The sequence below is a fragment of the Canis lupus genome, chromosome 21 (assembly GCF_011100685.1).
Source record: "Canis lupus familiaris isolate Mischka breed German Shepherd chromosome 21, alternate assembly UU_Cfam_GSD_1.0, whole genome shotgun sequence".
NCBI lineage: Eukaryota > Metazoa > Chordata > Mammalia > Carnivora > Canidae > Canis > Canis lupus.
Window position 1 is genome coordinate 1,211,744 of NC_049242.1, and position 17,057 is coordinate 1,228,800.

The window sequence follows — 17,057 nt, forward strand, 5'->3', positions numbered from 1 at the left end:
ACTAGTTATTTCCCAGTTCCCTTTAGTATTGTTGTATCATTTTTTTATTTGAGGAGGTTTTGAAAATAAAGTTCCTTTGTCTTTAGCCTACCGAATCAGAACTCTGATATTTGGGTTCCTAGGTGATTTAGATGATCACCGAGGTATAGGAAGCCCGTTCTATAGGAAAATTTTAGGGCCAACATTAAATTAAATCCAATTAATTGTTCAGTTGATATGTGCTAGGTACTGTTTATGTAATGATGAAAGAAATCTTAAGATGAATATAGTATAGTCTCCCTTAGAGGATCAATAGCCTAGAGATTGGAGGGGAAGCATTCATAAACAAATCATTGTAAATCATATGATTGCTGGTATAACAGAAATTACACATGGTGCTAAGGAAGCACAAAAGAATAAATAACTCTATAAGAATTATACCTAGGGTGGATTAGGATAGACAATTTCTAATTAAAGCATAATTATGCATTTAACAAACTCTTTACAAAGCTCACTTGATGAAGTGTCCTTTCCTGAGAAGAAATAAAGCATGAGTCTAACCCTAAATTTATCCCATTTGTTTTTTTCTTCTTCGGTTTACTTTTTGACATGGCCTCTACTTTTTGAATTGAAACTAACATGGACATCTATGGAAATTTTTGAACCTAAAATCATAATGGCATGCAAAGTACTGACATTGTGGTATTTTCAGCATGAAAACACTACCATAATCATGATCATACTGTGGTATGCATGAAATAAATAAAGTCACTCATGTAGCTGACAGGAGAGAAGATAAAAGTCAATAAAAAGAGAATTATTTATTAAAAAGATCTAATGTTACAAGAACAGTACACAGAACTATTATCTGACTGTGCCTTCCACATGATATATACCATTATATAGAGTATATATACAGATTGTATACAATATATTTAATGATTTGACATGGAGTCCATAGTTCCTTTGTTTGGATATGCAAAACATTCACTTTATGAAATTTTTAATTTAATATGAGGAGTGGTTTTTCCTTCATAGCTCAATTGACATTATACAAAAATACAGTCTCTTTAATGATTTAAGACTGTGCAGTTACCATACCATCCAAGAAAAAGCTCACTCAGTACTGCAGTTGAAAAATAATGTACCTTGATAAGGAATACTGTTCTGCTTTCTACAAAGTAACAAGTATGTAATACATAAGTACATAAACATTTAAACTTTTTTTTATAGGTTTAGGATGCAAAATACATATTCTGTGCAGGTTGAATAAAAACATCCCTAATCTCTGATTCCTGCAAGAATACATCAGACATTCTACATGTAAATATTCTATCAGATGTGCACCATCCATCAGTTAGTTGGGAATCTTGGTTAATTTGCATTTGCCATATGTTGGCATATTTTATTGGGCTTTGTTTTATGAGAGTTTCAGTAATAACTTAATTCTTAAAGTCCTTCACTAAATCTAGTATAAAGCATCATGGAAAATAAAGAAAATGAATTGATTAAGCAAATATGAAGTAAAATTCTTGCCCATTCTTTAATATTCTTGCTATATCTTTTTTTTCCAGATGCACAATTTGCTTCGGCAAGCTACACTGTACTCATGAGAGTTCATATTTTGCCTGCTAAGTAGTTTGCATTCCTCTATCTGCAAAGTCCAGCCTCTCCCACTCCAAAGGAGGGTCAAAGAAAGTCTTCTCCCACTCAAAGAAGGTCACTTGGTTGTTATTATTCACAGGCTTCACTATTCAACAACTGTAGTAATTTACTATAATAATCTGTTAACTAAAAATAGCTTTTAAATCACTTCTTGTTTTAGAGGTGTCTTGGAATTAATTCCTCCCAAACAGAATGAGTAACCAACTTAGATGGTTGTGCTATGGCTCTGAAAACAATCTTTTATGATGTTCAGAACAGAAATTCCAATATATCCTGATTCTATAAGGATTAACCTCTAAAGCCAGGAGTGCAAGGTAAATATCATTTCATTTTGCTTACTGTTAAGGATGTTACAAACAGAATTAACAGGCTTAGGTTTTATAAAAGAAAAGAAACTATTTTTGTTTTCATATTAACATCATCTGTAAAACTAGTTCCTCCAAGCTCCTTTTTGGCATTCGACTTTACAGTAACTATCCCTTCAGGCATTTTTTGGGGTGGATGTGAACTGTGGCAGTTGGAACTTCTATATATCATCAGGTAGAAAGCTTTCACTTGAATTTCCAACTATCTAGAGTCACTGTAGTCCATGGTGACCCCTCAAAGTAGCAAATGGGGAACATTTCCCAAGCAGTCTATGGCTAGTTAGACTAGCTGAGGCCCAGTACTGAGGTCATGTTTCCACAGCTTAATAAAAAAATTAATTTATTCAAAAGGCCTTTTTTTTAATAGTTGGTAACATTTTATAAGTGGTATGTGATGCATGGAAGTGTTTAAAAAATCAAAATTTATTTATTTTGCTTAAAACATTTTTTAATTCACAAACTATATGTATGCATCATTATTTGAACAACAAATTTTCATTGTCCTTAAAATCATTGGCAATTAGAAGAAAACCTTGGACTTTATTAATCTATTAAGCAACATCTATTTTGTCAGTAGGTGGGGAAATGGGAAAGCTCTTTTCTGTATTTATTTTGTTCTCAAATTAGCACCCTTGGAAACGTACCAGTGACTGCAGTTTTTAGTGACCATATATTTTTTTACTTTAATCTTTTGTTATTAAAAATAAACATTTATTATATTTGCAGCTAGATAACAGTAATTAATGAAAAAACAATAGCACTTAAATTCATTTGGACTCACTTTTTATTTACTTTCCACTAATGTAAATGGCTTATTCCCTACCCTAACAGAACTTGCATATAGAATAAGCATATTGACAAATTTTGCTATTTCACTATGCAGTAACACAATATTTTTCAAAAAATTTTTTGTGTATTTATGCTATAATGGATCACACAACTGAAGTATTTTCTCATATCTCTTACTAGTTTGTCAATTGGGATAGTAATCCAAAGGGAAAATGAAAAACAGTAGACTCAGAGTCTTTAGCAAACTTTTCATTCTCAGTTTTGTATTTCCATGTGAAACAGATCTGCTAGAGACCACTTACTTAAAAAATGGGTGGCACACACTCATGGTCATCAGTTATAAAATCAAATTCCAACATATTAAAAAAGTAAAGAATACATTTGACAGAAATTACCTTTGCTTGCAAAAAATTCATTACATACAATCTGCATATTTTATTGGAACAAAAACTGCCCTCTCCATTTACAAAACCAAAGAGAAACCTGATGGATAAGTAATATTCCCCCCAACCTCCTGTAAGTGCACTGGGTGTAGTCCCAAGTTTTTAAAGCTCATCCCAGGGTCCTGGGTCTCCACTTACACTACACTCTATTCACTGCTATTTTCAAGATAAAGCAAAGCAAAGTAAGTCTGCAGTTTTCACCAAGAGGTTGAGGGAATCATCAATGCCAAGAGCAATGTTATTGATAATGAAGATGGAGAGACTGTGTGGAGGGTCGACTGGGCACTAGTGATTTTTCCACCTGTGAAAATAGAGAAGTATTAAATGAAACAAATTATTTTGATTTTGCTTGATCTAGGAAAGAGTTGTTTTTAGATATGTAAGACAAAGGAGTGTAACATGCATTTGTTTCTGATGAGTGTCCTTATAAAACAAGACATTGCATGAGGCTTCCAAAAACTATATGAAAAGCAAAATTATATATGGAATACTGTGTTAAAAGGCTATATCACCTCTAAAAAACACATCTACTCAGGAGATTTAGTGTAATTTTCACCAATCATGCAGTGACTTCTCAAATTCCAGGTATGAATGATAAAATGATTTCTATAGTGTATACAGGAGAGGGAGCAAGAATAATTAGCAAAAGTTTGTGGCAATAAGAATTCATAATTCAATTACTTCAGTCAATTTTTGAACTTAATAATAATAAAATTATTTAAGTTACTTATGGGTTCGCCACTGATTTGATTGTTTCAGTTGAGCAGGCTTAAATTCTAGATTCTCATACCAAACTTGGCAAAGGAAGGAGGGCCATCTTTCATTACTCTTACCTATGCCCAGGAGAAATTCTTCCTTCTTGGGAACAACACATTGTATGCAGTTAATGTACTAGAGTAGCTGTTTGATTAAACACACTGATCTGAACAGATTAGTTTAAGGTAGTTTTGATAGCTCCACATAATTAAGCTCCACACAAACTAAATACTACCCTTAGACCTAACTTCCTCAAGCCAGCAGTCTGAAGTATCATCAACATGATCAACATGATCAGTATTTAATGGGTGCTTACTATATGCAATGCACTGTACTGAGCCCTTATACATATCATCTGATTCAATCCTCACAACATTTCTATGCAGTAAATATTGTTGTTATCCCTCTATTGCCAATGAAGGAGCTGAAGCTTAGATAACAGAACTTGCTTAAAGTCATTCATCTGGGATTAGTGGAAACAGATGTTCTTATGATTGGCCTTGATTAAAACTTTAATGATAGATTAATCAAAATAAATGTACCAACTAATTTTTAAAATCATCCTTCTGTCAAGAAATCTTCTCTGGCCAGAGTTGACAGTTAATGGACCTGATTTTGATTTTTGCTATGGAAATAGTGTCCAAATTTTTAATCCAGATGTTTATTTAAGAGCTGAGGGATCATTTGCTTGGTAAAACACACACACACACACACACACACACACACACACGCAGCAGCAGCAAATCTTTCCTTTGAAAATTTTTATAGCTAAAGCACTAATAGAACTATTAATCAACACATTGTAGAATGTAACATGTATTTCACCTTGTACAAAGGGGATTATTGTGAAGTGCATGGCCATATGTGAACTATAAGAAAGGCATGATGACAAAGCTTCCCTGGAGTGGTATGTGCATGTAAGCATGCATAAATAAGCATAAATAAAAACTGTGAAAACAACTTTTCTGTTTATTTGAGAGTGGCAGAGTCCTTGTTAAATTGACTAAAGTGACACTTTTACATAAACATCTCACTTTCAGAATGCTAAGTAGGGGCTATATCTCAAATTTCACAAAGAATCCACAAAGCAAAAAGATTATTTTGTATAAAAAATCAAAACAAAACACAAACAGCAACAACACTGGAGTAAGTTCTAGTCCCCGTTGCAAAACCAACTAGCTATTAAGTGAGTCCTTGAACTTCTTAGGACTTTTGGTTTTTGGAAAATTATAAGAATGAAACCAATTGTTGGATCTGAGATAGACAATATTATGAATTTTCACTTTATTAAAACTCAGAAAATGGGTTGCCCTAGCCATATTTTTTAAACTAAAACATAAAAGTTGACAATTTGTTTTTCACGGAATAGAAATTACAATACAATGGAAGAATCGATGTTTTTATAAGTACTTTCAAACTTGGGGCTGATATTGTCCAAGTGATATTTTACAATCTGGTTGTCTTAGAGTTGAAAAGAACCTTGGGGAGTCAGAGAATAATAGAATACTCAGAAGTTTGCTAGAAGGATAAAATAAGATAATACATTATATAAAAAACACCGAAGGACCCCTGGGTTGCTCAGTGGTTGAGTGTCTGCCTTTGGTTCAGGGCATGATCCCTGAATGTCTGGATCAAGTCCTACATTGGACCCTCTGCAAGGAGCCTGCTTCTTCCTCTGCCTCTGTCTCTGTCTTCTCTCTGTGTCTCTCATGAATAAATAAATAAAATCTTAAAAAAAAAAGGAAAACATCTAGTGTAAGGCTAAGAACATTATCAGGGTTCAGTAAATACTCATTGTTATCATTGTTTTTAGAAATTTGAGACTTCTGATGCAAGCAGAGAGTTGTCATCTTTTTCACTTATCAAAAATAATCTTTAGTCTGTCAAGGTGCTGTTGAAAATTTAACACCCACATTCAAACAGTTCATTTGTACTAATCAATGTATAGACATTATTATGTCCTTTGCTCTTGAAGCTATACCTTTATAAATGAATCATAAAGTGTATTAAGCTTGAGTGTGGCCACAATGTATTTAAATTATTAGGTCTTTTCATCTGAATTTCTGAAAAATGTCAGATTTCCTATGTCTTGTGTTTTTTTAATTATAACTTTTCACTTTGAAATAATTTTAGATGCACCCAAAAGTTGTAAAAATAGAACAAAGAATTCATCCAGATTCCTTAAATGTTTGTTTCATCATTGCTGCATTGCTATTCTCTCTATAAATACATACATTTTTTCTGAGCCATTTGAAAGTAAGTTGCAGACATGATGTACATTTACCCTTAAATACTTTAAACTTATTTTTAAAAATATTTTATTTATTTATTCATGATAATACATAGAGAGGAGAGAGAGAGAGAGGCAGAGGGAGGAGCAGGCTCCATGCAGGGAGCCCGAGCCCGACGTGGGACTCATCCCTGGTCTCCAGGATCACGCCCTGGGCTGAAGGCGGCGCTAAACCTCTGAGCCACCCAGGCTGCCTATCCTTAAATACTTTAATGTATAGTTCCTAAAAATAAGTTTCTTATATAGTTACAGTACAATTTTTTTAAAAGAGAGACTTATTGATATATATTATCTAACGTATAGACATTATTCAAATTTTATCAACTGTTCTAACAATATCCTGTATTTTTATGTAAGAATTTACTTATCTCATCTGATATTTTAATTTTTATTTTATTTTTTTTATTTTTTCTTTTTTCATCTGATATTTTTAGGTAAGAATTTATCAAGTATTATGTCAATAGCTTTTCCTCAACGTTTCAGTCTAATTATTTTCTTCTTTGTATTTCCCTTCTATCTCACTTTGTGGCATCAAAAAAAATCATATGCAATGCTTTTGGTTTTAATCCAAATTGATGAATGAATATGTTGAATACAACAAAGCCACATGCAGAGTCCTACAAGATGTCACTGGATACTTTCCTTTAGGCTGACAATTCTGCTTGACAATGATTACTCAATAAATAATGTTCATAATTACCCAGAATTAAATGCACATTAAGTATTTTTTATTCAAGGGTTTTAGGGAAAATTGCCTAATATTTTCTTAATGAGAGATTTGCATACTTTATTAAATCTTTGGTTTCCTTTTCTTATTACCTCAGTGGAATGGTTGCTCATTTCTTTTTTAAAATATTTTATTTATTCATGAGAGACACACAAAGAAAGGCAGAGATATAAGCAGAGGGAGAAGCAGGCTCCATGGAGGGAGCCCAATGTGGGACTTGATTCAGGGACTTCAGGATCATGCCCTGGGCCAAAGGCAGGCGCTAAACCGCTGAGCCTCCCAGGCGTCTCTGGTTGCTCATTTCTAAATTTGTAAAATTTCTCTTCCTTTAATCCCATTCTGGTTAATAATTATGGTAGTGGTGAAGATATGTGGCCCTGGAGACGAGCATACTTGGGTCTAAATCTTGGTTCTTCAACTTAGTATGATCTTAGGCAAGTTACTTAAATTTTCCCTAAAATATGAACAATATCTCTTTCATACGATTATTACTAAGACTAAATAAAATGATGTAAAAGACTTATGACCAATAAGACTTATGATCATGCCTAAACATGGTAAGGACTTCCAAAGTTTTCAACCATGCAATCCATCATATTAATTTTGGTGAGGTTTACACTATTTACCATTGTTAGTGGTCATCAGATTAAGCCTATTATGTCAAAACTTACCTGAATAGGATGGTACTCTGATTTGGGAACTAGCTGTCCCATCCCCTCCTTCACTGTATGCTCGAACTTCAATAACATAGACTCCAGCATCGGGGAGTGGTACTATTGCTTGAGGTTTCTGTGTTTCAATAACTTGACTGTTGCTGTGCCCCTCTTGTCTATAAAAAACCTGGAAATAATAACAGAGGTTTAAACATTTGATATTCAGTTTAGGATTCCAAATGTTTATTGACTGACTACTATATGTCACATTTTGAGCTAAGGGAGCTTACAGCTTTGACAGATATGTAATCAAATGTATGTGCTATATGCAGCAACGGAGTGTGCATAAGGTACTTGGAAATACTGAAGAAGAGTTTAATTCTGTCTGTGCATTAGAAATGGCTTTTCAAAGGAAGTGATGTTTGAGCTAAGTATCTGAAGATGAGTAGAGTTCACCAGTTAGAGAAAGGGATGTGAATTCTAGGAAAAGATAAGAGAAAATGAAAAAAATACACCTAGGCAATAAGGAACTATAGCATGAGGGTATGGCATGAACAGAAGACATACGAGGATAGTGATACGAGACTGGAGCAGTAGGTAGTGAGGAAGCATATCACTAAAAGTCTTCTATTCTTGCTTAGTGAAATGAATAGTATCATGAGGGAGTACTCATAGCTCTCATCTGCAAATTCAAAGGACAAAAAGATAATTTGTTAAATATATCAACAAATCTTTAACAATGTAGAAAATTGCTAAAAAATTAAAATGTTAGTGTTTTTATTTACTTCTCTGGTTGTTTGCTTTTCTGTGAAGTGGCATTTGGAAACTTTGGGTAGTAAAGTTAAGGCCTTTTTGACACTTGTCCATGGTACTAGAATGGAACATGTATCACAGTAAATGATTTCAGAATTATAAATTAGGGCATAAAATTATCCTATTTTATATATCAGAAAGTAAAGATCATAGAAATTATGCAATTTATACAAGACCATGTGGCTAGTTAGGGAAGAAATTGCCTTAGAAGTTTAGTATTTTGATTTAAGTTCAGAGCTGCTTCAGAACTATATTAATTGTTTCTACTTACAGATTTGGATTCAAAATAATCTCCTACAAACAAAATAAACTGCAATCGCCATATTTCTTTCTGGGCAAATGTGGTCCCACTATAAGACCTGGTACATAGTAAACTTAGAAGAGAAAGCTCTTTCATTGCCATTATTGTTTATTGTCAATGGTCAGTATTTCAATTGCATCATAAATAATTGACTGCCTTAGAAAGCTAGATAAAAATTTGTAATTTTTTCTTATAAAAATGTGTTTTGAGCTTGAACTAACTTACACAGAGGGGGAAAAAAACCTTTAGTAGAACAATATTGTCATATATTGAAGCTTTCCTGTACTTGATCCTTACTTTTGCATTCTGGTAATGAATGGTCCCTCCATTTCGCTTCCTTTATCTTTCACAGATTTAAATTTACTTCAGGGTCTCAGGAGAGAAGTAACTTCTCTCTGAAAGTATTTAGCATATGTAATAATTGTATGTACTAAAATACTCATAGGGAAGGAAGCCATAGCCTCAATGTGGTTGCAAAGTGATAAGAGTATCATCAAATATTTGTCGGGCATATCATGTGGGCCAGGCACAGTGCTATATATTGGAGACTCGTAACAGAAAAGACCACATGGTTTCTGCTCTCATGGCACTTACAGTATAATAGTGAGACAGATACCAATGCATTGAAGTGTGATATATATTGCAATAGAAAATGTATTTGGTGATATAGCAATGCACAAAGTGGTACTTTGTCAAGATTTGGGGAATCAGAAACATTTCTTAGAGCATGCCCAAAGCAGGTTCTTTCAGCTTAAAAAAATAACAATTATATCAGAATTTATGCTTCTCATTTTGACTATAGCAGTATAATGAATTAGAATTCTGATCATCCACATGAGGTAATTAGAAAGTAAACTTATGGCAATGGGAAAGTATGTAAATTGGTGAGGATTGGCAGGGGAGTGACTATTTTAGAGGACATAGTTATTATGGTTCAATAAATTACAACTCTTATGACAAAGAAAAATGCAGTTAGTAATGCATATCTAATGTTGCTGTAAAATCCAGAGTTGAAGAAAAATTTGTGGATCAGTTGAGATTTAGAAACAAAAAGTAAAAGCAGGAATAATATCAGTCAATGGTAGCAAAAGGAGTTTGAGATTAAATGTGGCTTTTACCAGAACATCCAGGGAGATGTGATGCTATGAGTCAGTAAGTAGGTATACTCAGTGAAAACATATATTAAAATAATGGTTAGTCTTAGGTGCTTGAGAGAATCTCAGCTTATTTTAAAATCCTGATTTACCAAAACAAATGAGAATGAGAAATATGAGAAGGTTAAGGAGTTATCAAGACATGTCAAAAGTAGTTATTGACAATAAGGAGTCCAAGGAGTACTTTCAGAATTTGGACATTTACAGAATGGCAGTTGTGATGACAGCTATCTTTCAGCATAAAGGAAATTGTATTTTCAAATTTATTCTCAAATTCTACTTAACAAGCTGGGAGGGGTGAATTATCTAAAAGAAGTGATTCTGAACAAAAATTAATGTGGTACTGCTATTCTGAAACACATAATCTGGAAATGGTTAGTCTATATGTCTGATGGTGACACAATAATGTTGTGAGTAGGCTTAAGGATAAAGCAGTAAATTTTTACTGGTTTTACTCAAAAGTACCCTTGAGAAAACTGTATCCTATTAAACGGGAGGCCTGTTCAGCAGCTGAGCATCTTGGGAATAGTCAAGGGGACAGGTGCTCTTCATTACAGAGGATGAGGGATCTTAAGTCCCAGGGGCAATGGGAGGGTGCGGAGAAGTCAGCAAGATGATAGTAGCAGGATGAAGAGAAGTCGGAGGGCCACAAGCAGCAGTGAGAAACCACTGACTGGACGACGGCCAAAAGCACTTTTAAGAACGAGACTTCCTATGGGCAAGGGAACTGGCACTGTTCAGATATTGGCTTGTATGGTATGCTTTTCACTCGACCCACTGCTGCCAACATTTCTATCAAGTCTACTTTCTAAATATATATATATTTGATGTTATGTAAGCCATTTCTGTTTTATTTTTAAAAATATTTTATTATAAAAAACTTCAAGCATAACCACATGTAAGAGGATAGTATAAGCCATTATATAGGAGTCTTTTTAATTTGTGAGTATCACAAGAAAGAGACTGAATCCCATATGTGGAGTGAGTATCAGATGAAGGACCAGCTTCAAGATACAGGAAGTCAGTGAGACTAGAATGGACAAAGACATTAAGTTCCCTGGAGAAGTTGGATAAATATAGAGGTGGTCTTCAGAATACTGTAGGATGTGGAATCAAATATCAATCCAAGTGTACATGCATCTCAAGAGTCTGGAAGGCCCTGATATTTAAGTTGAATAAATAAAGACTTCTGTCTATATTGATGGAACACATAATAACCAGTAAACCTTGAGCCTGATATTTCCCTCCTCTGCCTGGCTCTGTAAATAGGCAGAAAGTAGACGTGAGGGGGGAGGAAACATAGAGAAAGGGTTATATATCTAGGAAACGATACTGTCTAGATGTAGCCTAGAAAACATTTCTTTGGTATGTAGCCTGAGGTCCTTGTCCCAAATTCCTTCTGACTGCTTTGTTTTGTTTTGTTTTCTGAATAGACAGAAGTTTCTCCTAGTGGGGAATGGGATGTTTGCACAAGTGACCACTAACTATAGCTCCTGGGCATTTAATATTTATTTTCCCTTTCACTTGGGCTTAAATCTATATGAGAATAAGATGAAGATAAGATGGTTGTTTTACTTTATTATATTGGTAAACTTCTTTCATAGTATAAGGAAAACATTCCTCCATTCTCAAGATAATTAGAGAATTATGGCTGAATATGCTTTATTCCACAGCTTTGTTATTGGTATTCCTTTAGGAAAGCCAGCAGTAGATGTGCCAAAATTAGTTAAAGATGCTAGATACAGACCCCACATGAGAGGAATTATAAAAATTACATTTTCTTCATTAAAAGTGTTTATTTGGGAAAAAAACATTAAATTAGAAAAAATTTATTTGAAATTTTTGCTTCATTTTCACAATCACTTATAAATTATATATTAATAATAAAGTGGCTGTTTTCAACTTGGGAAATGTAAGAAACAAAGGCATAATAGTGAACTGAAGAAGTTATAAATACACTAAGTAAACTCCCAAATTAGATTTAACTTTTAAAATGGGGAGTTACTCTATTTGAGTGAGAATAGTTTTTATAGCCATATCTTCACGAGACAGTCTTTTCCTAATATTATTCTGGTTTTTCAAGCTTCTATTTCTCTTACTTTATAATGAAAGCTGTGATATCTTGAAATTATTGCTATCAAATATGGACTTGCTAAAATCTCAAGATGCTTAAGATCTCTTGGATGATCTCAAAAAGCAGTAAGAAATTTCACAACTAGGTAATAGTTAACATTTATCTGAATGGATTTCTTTTTAATGTGTCTTCTCTGACACAGCCATATACGGCTTGATTCCATCCTTCTTCCACTGTATTCTTGGTCATTTTTGAGGTCCCTGATTTATGATGAAGAGACCTGTTTATCTTCTTAACACGTTGCACATAATTTCTCATCATATCTTTCTCGGTTAACATCTTGTTTTTATATGTGTTGATACCTCAATCTCTGAAATAAGTAAAGCACTAAGATCCACACTTCTTAGAAAATGGATTGATTGAATGTCAAATTCCACTGTTTTATCTTATTATCATTACTTTATTATGCTCTTTTTGAGGTTTATTTTTAAAGAATGAATTCAATTCTGTATTTAGTATCCTAAGTATAAGAAAAAAATTGAGTGTATTATTTATGGATCAGGTCTGGAGAACAAATCTATTTTTCCTCCATATTTATCACTTTTCAATCATTTTCACATTCTGGAAAACTTCTAGATGAAGAGTTTTCTGAATTCATCTACTTTGGACTTAATACAAAAGGTGGAATACACAGTCCTTGCATTTTAAACCTCAGGTATGGACTCAAAGTTTCCCAGCCTCAAACCTACACACTATGTTCATTTCTACTGATCTCTTTTGCTTTTAAAAGTAAAGTAACTTGGCAAAGACAAAGAGTAAAAATAGATTTACTTCTCTTTTTGATATCACAATTAATTGTGGAAGCTTTCTTGTACTCTGTTTAGCAGGAAGTCCTCTACCTCAAATTACCTCATGGATGGAGAAAGAGTATGCTGAGTTGTTCCTATTTTTGTTAATCTTTTGTGACTGCTCTATGTCATTGTGCTTAAGATGTATGTGTATATGTGTATATGTGTGTATGTATGGTATATATGCTGGCATTCTTGATTCAATGATTAGGTTACTCTTGGTCTGGTAGTAATTTAGGGGCTGTGGTAGAACTTAAAGAGGTCATGCTCAGCCGAGGCTGAGTTCACTCCATACTTGTGTGAACCTCCAGCCAGATGGTACAGCTCTTTATATGCAGTGTAGATCCTTGCCTACGCTGGAGGAGTTTTCCTCAAAGTCATGCTAAGAAAAGGGGGCTACAAGTTTGTGTTCTCTGGGTTATATCTCTGTAGTTTAAATTTGCAGCTACGGGGATCCCTGGGTGGCTCAGTTGTTCGGCGCCTGCCCGCGGCCCAGGGTGTGACCCTGGGGTCCCGGACCGAGTCCCACATAGGGCTCCCTGCCTGGAGCCTACTTCTCCCTCTGCCTCTCCCTCTGCCTGTGTCTCTGCCTCTCTCTCTGTGTGTATCTCTCATGAATAAATAAATAAAATATTTTTTAAAATTGCAGCTATTGTTTCTAATCACATTCCCAATCACTGTACCTGTGTTAGCAGGAGCTTTCATCCTTAGCCACCTGCTTTGTGAAAATCAGACTTGCCCAGTAGAATCTAGGCTCTGCATTAAGCTTCAGTCATTAATCTGCCTAAAGTCCTCTTTCTCTCAGGCCCTTTGTGACATTTCTGCCAATAGGACTCTCACTGAGGATTATCCTGTCCATCAGATGCTCTAGTAAGATTTAGTTGCAGGGATGCCTGGGTGGCTCAGCGGTTGAGCGCCTGCCTTTGGCCCAAGGCGTGATCCTGGAGTTCCCGATCGAGTCCCACATCGGACTCCCTGCATGGAGCATGCCTCTCCCTCTGCCTATGTCTCTGCCTCTGTGTGTGTGTGTGTTTCATGAAAAAAGACATAAAATCTTTAGGAAAAAAACAACAACAAGATTTAGTTGCAAAAGAACAGGTTTTGAGGTCTCACTCCATTTGTTATCAGCAGATTCCTTTTTTAGGAATGAACTCTTTCTTCTCCAGGACATAAGAAAGTATAACCATTTCAAGGAAATAAAAGAAAAAAGTCCTCTATCAATGTGTACCTACTTGTTATTAACTTATACAACTAAAATGGAATATGCTAATGATTCTTCCGCCAGCAAGAAGGTATTCCAAGGTTAACCTGTGCCGTCTTCTTTAAGACAGAGCTGGCATGCAACTTTCAAAGATAAGTTCATTTTGTTAAAATTTCACCTAATCAGATATCCTTTTCCCAAAACAATTAGAATAAATAGTAGCTATTTTGAAATGAGCACTTTCTATATGCTAACAGCTATATGCTATTTTACGTAAGTTATCTTAATCCTTAAAATAATCTTGTATGATAGATATTATTTTATTGTTATTTGTGCCATTTTGAAATTAAGAAAATGAGACACAGAAAGATTAAGCAACTTGCTTAGAGTTACATAACTAGGATTTGAATGAAAGTGATTCAGAAGCTAGTGCTCTTTTCCAGCTACACCTAACAAATGGGAAGATCATACTGGAAAAGAACACATCTGATAATACACACATATGAGTAATTGCATGATATACTTCCAGCTGGGTTAAATTAGTTAATTTATTCATCCATTCTAGAAGCATTGGGGATAAAGTGATGAGAAAGAGTTTTTGCCTTCAATTATATATATAATCTAGTTGGGGAAACAGCCGCATATAAAGAGGAAGAACAGTGACAGAGATAGATGGGGTAATTGTGAGCAAAAGAAGGATCACCTTGCCTGGGAACCCTATGTTCAACCTCACATATTCTTCAAGTATTAGTACCTGAGAGGTGCCTTATGCTTATTGGTTCTGACATATGCTTTCATGTCACTTTTCCTTGTTTTCTACCTTGCCTCTCTAGTTTGGGAGTTTGATTACCATATCTAATGATGTTAGATTGGCTCTCGGAAGGTCTATCACCATTTCTGACCATACTGCTATCTCTAATTATCGAGGGTTTATTTGCCTTAGAGGAAAGTTGTAAAGACATGGTTATTTGGGGTAAGAGTATAGGAAGAGCACTAAGAGAAGGGTATGAAAAATGGCTCACCTGCCCTCCCTCGAAAGATCATATTCAATATCTCTGAGGATTAGAACAGATTTCAGTAGTGTATGTTTGAGTAATGAGGGTGTCTGCCAACCATGCTAATTATAGTCTGTAGGTAATAACATAATTTGTGTCTTAAAATATGATTAATGGGAATTATTTACCTTAAAAATATATTTCATTTATAACTTCTTCAGTTTTTAGCTTCACAACTTTAGCACTTTATGTACAAAATACTGTTGCCATTTCTGATAATTGAAAAACCACATAAATGATGATTTTCAGTCTAAATATTACTAAAATGCTTAAAATTTCTGATATAAATAATATTCAACATATGGTTCTCTATGAAGTTTAAGACAATAATGGAACCTGATGAAAAATAATTGAAATTCAACCAAATCCGTACATAGGCCACATATATTTAAAAATTAGAGATAAAGTTGTCTTTCTTTTTTTTAAAAAAATTATTTATTTATTCATGAGAGACACAGAGGCAGAGACATAGGCAGGGGGGAGGAGCAGGCTCCCTGCAGGGAGCCGGATATGGGATCATGCCCTGAGCTGAAAGAAAGATGCTTAACCACTGAGCCACCCAGGCATCCCGATAAACTTGTTTTTCAAAAACAAACCAAATGCTTTCATACTTCCAGCTCTCTTGCTGGCACATTTCAGGATGACTGTGCGTGAAGGGCTGTGCCTATTTTGTAGCTTGCTGTCTCTCCTTGAACTTAACCCAGTGTACCGGCCCTAGCATTTCTTCTTCTTTTACTAATAGTCTTTACACTCATATGAAGTCATCTAGTCTTTGTCATCTGCCAGAAAAAGTCTGTCTTCTGGGAGGGGATGCCAGGACTCTCTGCATAAGCTCTGCTTGTCCTGACACTGGTTCAGAGAGCCAACTTCATCCTGTATTCAAATTGTTACTGCTTTCCCCACTCGTTCCCTTTCCATGCTTTGCACAGTTAAAACTGTTTTTGACTGCCTTGGCTTCCCCATTACAGGGAGGCTTTCTTCTAAGTTTTAGGTAGAAGATGATTGGGGAAAAACAGGTACGCTAATGGCTTTTTTATGCCTTATTAATTGTACATCTTCATAATAGCAGTTTTCAAGGTGACTATCTATACAAAAGAGTGAGGAAACTATACTGACCTTGTAGCCCATGACATCAGATTCATTGGTTAATGGTCTGACTGGTTCCCAGCCCAGAGAAAGCTGGGAGCCTTGCTGTTCCCACCTGAGGTTGCTGGGTGCTTGACTAGGGGCTGCAAAATAAAAAGTGAAAGTGAACTGACAAAGAGTCTTGATTACATTTCTTCACTTAAATCTTTGTATTTCAGTATTTTCTTGTGGTTAGTGGTTGGCTGGCACCATAGGCTTCTTTCCAGCCGGAATCAGATAAGGAGTGTTTTTGCTCCAGTGTCATTTGCTCCAGCTCATCTACTGAGCTTTTGAACCAGAATTCTTTTATCTTTCTTCTGTGTCGAAATTGCTTGGCCTTGTTTCACAGGAAGATAACTTTTATCTGTTGTGAATGCAAAATTTTCTGAGCTAGTTTTGGAATTCAGATCTAAGCATTCAAGCAAGACTGTGAATCAAAACTCCCCTTCAACTCTCCTTATATTATGTACCTCACATGACTTTCAAACATCTTAAAAGATGTTTCCCCTTTGTCTGAAACAAACAAAAAGCCCAGGTCACTTACGAGATTTCTTGGTGGTTGCACGCACTTCACTGCTAGGTGGCCCATATCCAGCTCCATTATAAGCTCTCACTGTGAAGTGATACAAAGTATTTCCTTCTAATCCTGTCAGAATGACAGATGACTCATTCGCTCTAGTTTTGACTGTTTCTGCTGCATCTTCTTGTTCCATGTCTTTCCAATAACCAACCTGTCAACAAATTATTAAACGACAGATTAATTTTGAAGTTTCTTCTATACTTGTGATTGTTTGATGCTTTCCTAAAGCCCTAAGAAAT

At 34.9% G+C, this 17,057-nt stretch overlaps 1 protein-coding gene across 2 annotated transcripts in view; it reads right to left on the bottom strand.

Annotated features, from left to right (window-relative positions):
* Positions 1–822: 822 nt before the first annotated feature.
* The window catches only part of CNTN5 (contactin 5), a 1,277,333-nt gene continuing 1,261,098 nt past the window's right edge, over positions 823–17,057 (bottom strand). For both annotated transcript variants that reach the window (XM_038568215.1, XM_038568216.1), the window contains 4 exons: positions 16,783–16,969; positions 16,230–16,342; positions 7,686–7,854; positions 823–3,542 (listed from right to left, as the gene is read on the bottom strand). In XM_038568215.1, the coding sequence (XP_038424143.1) occupies positions 3,439–3,542; positions 7,686–7,854; positions 16,230–16,342; positions 16,783–16,969 (573 nt within the window). In that variant the 3' untranslated portion in view covers positions 823–3,438. The remainder of the gene's footprint in view (positions 3,543–7,685; positions 7,855–16,229; positions 16,343–16,782; positions 16,970–17,057) is intronic.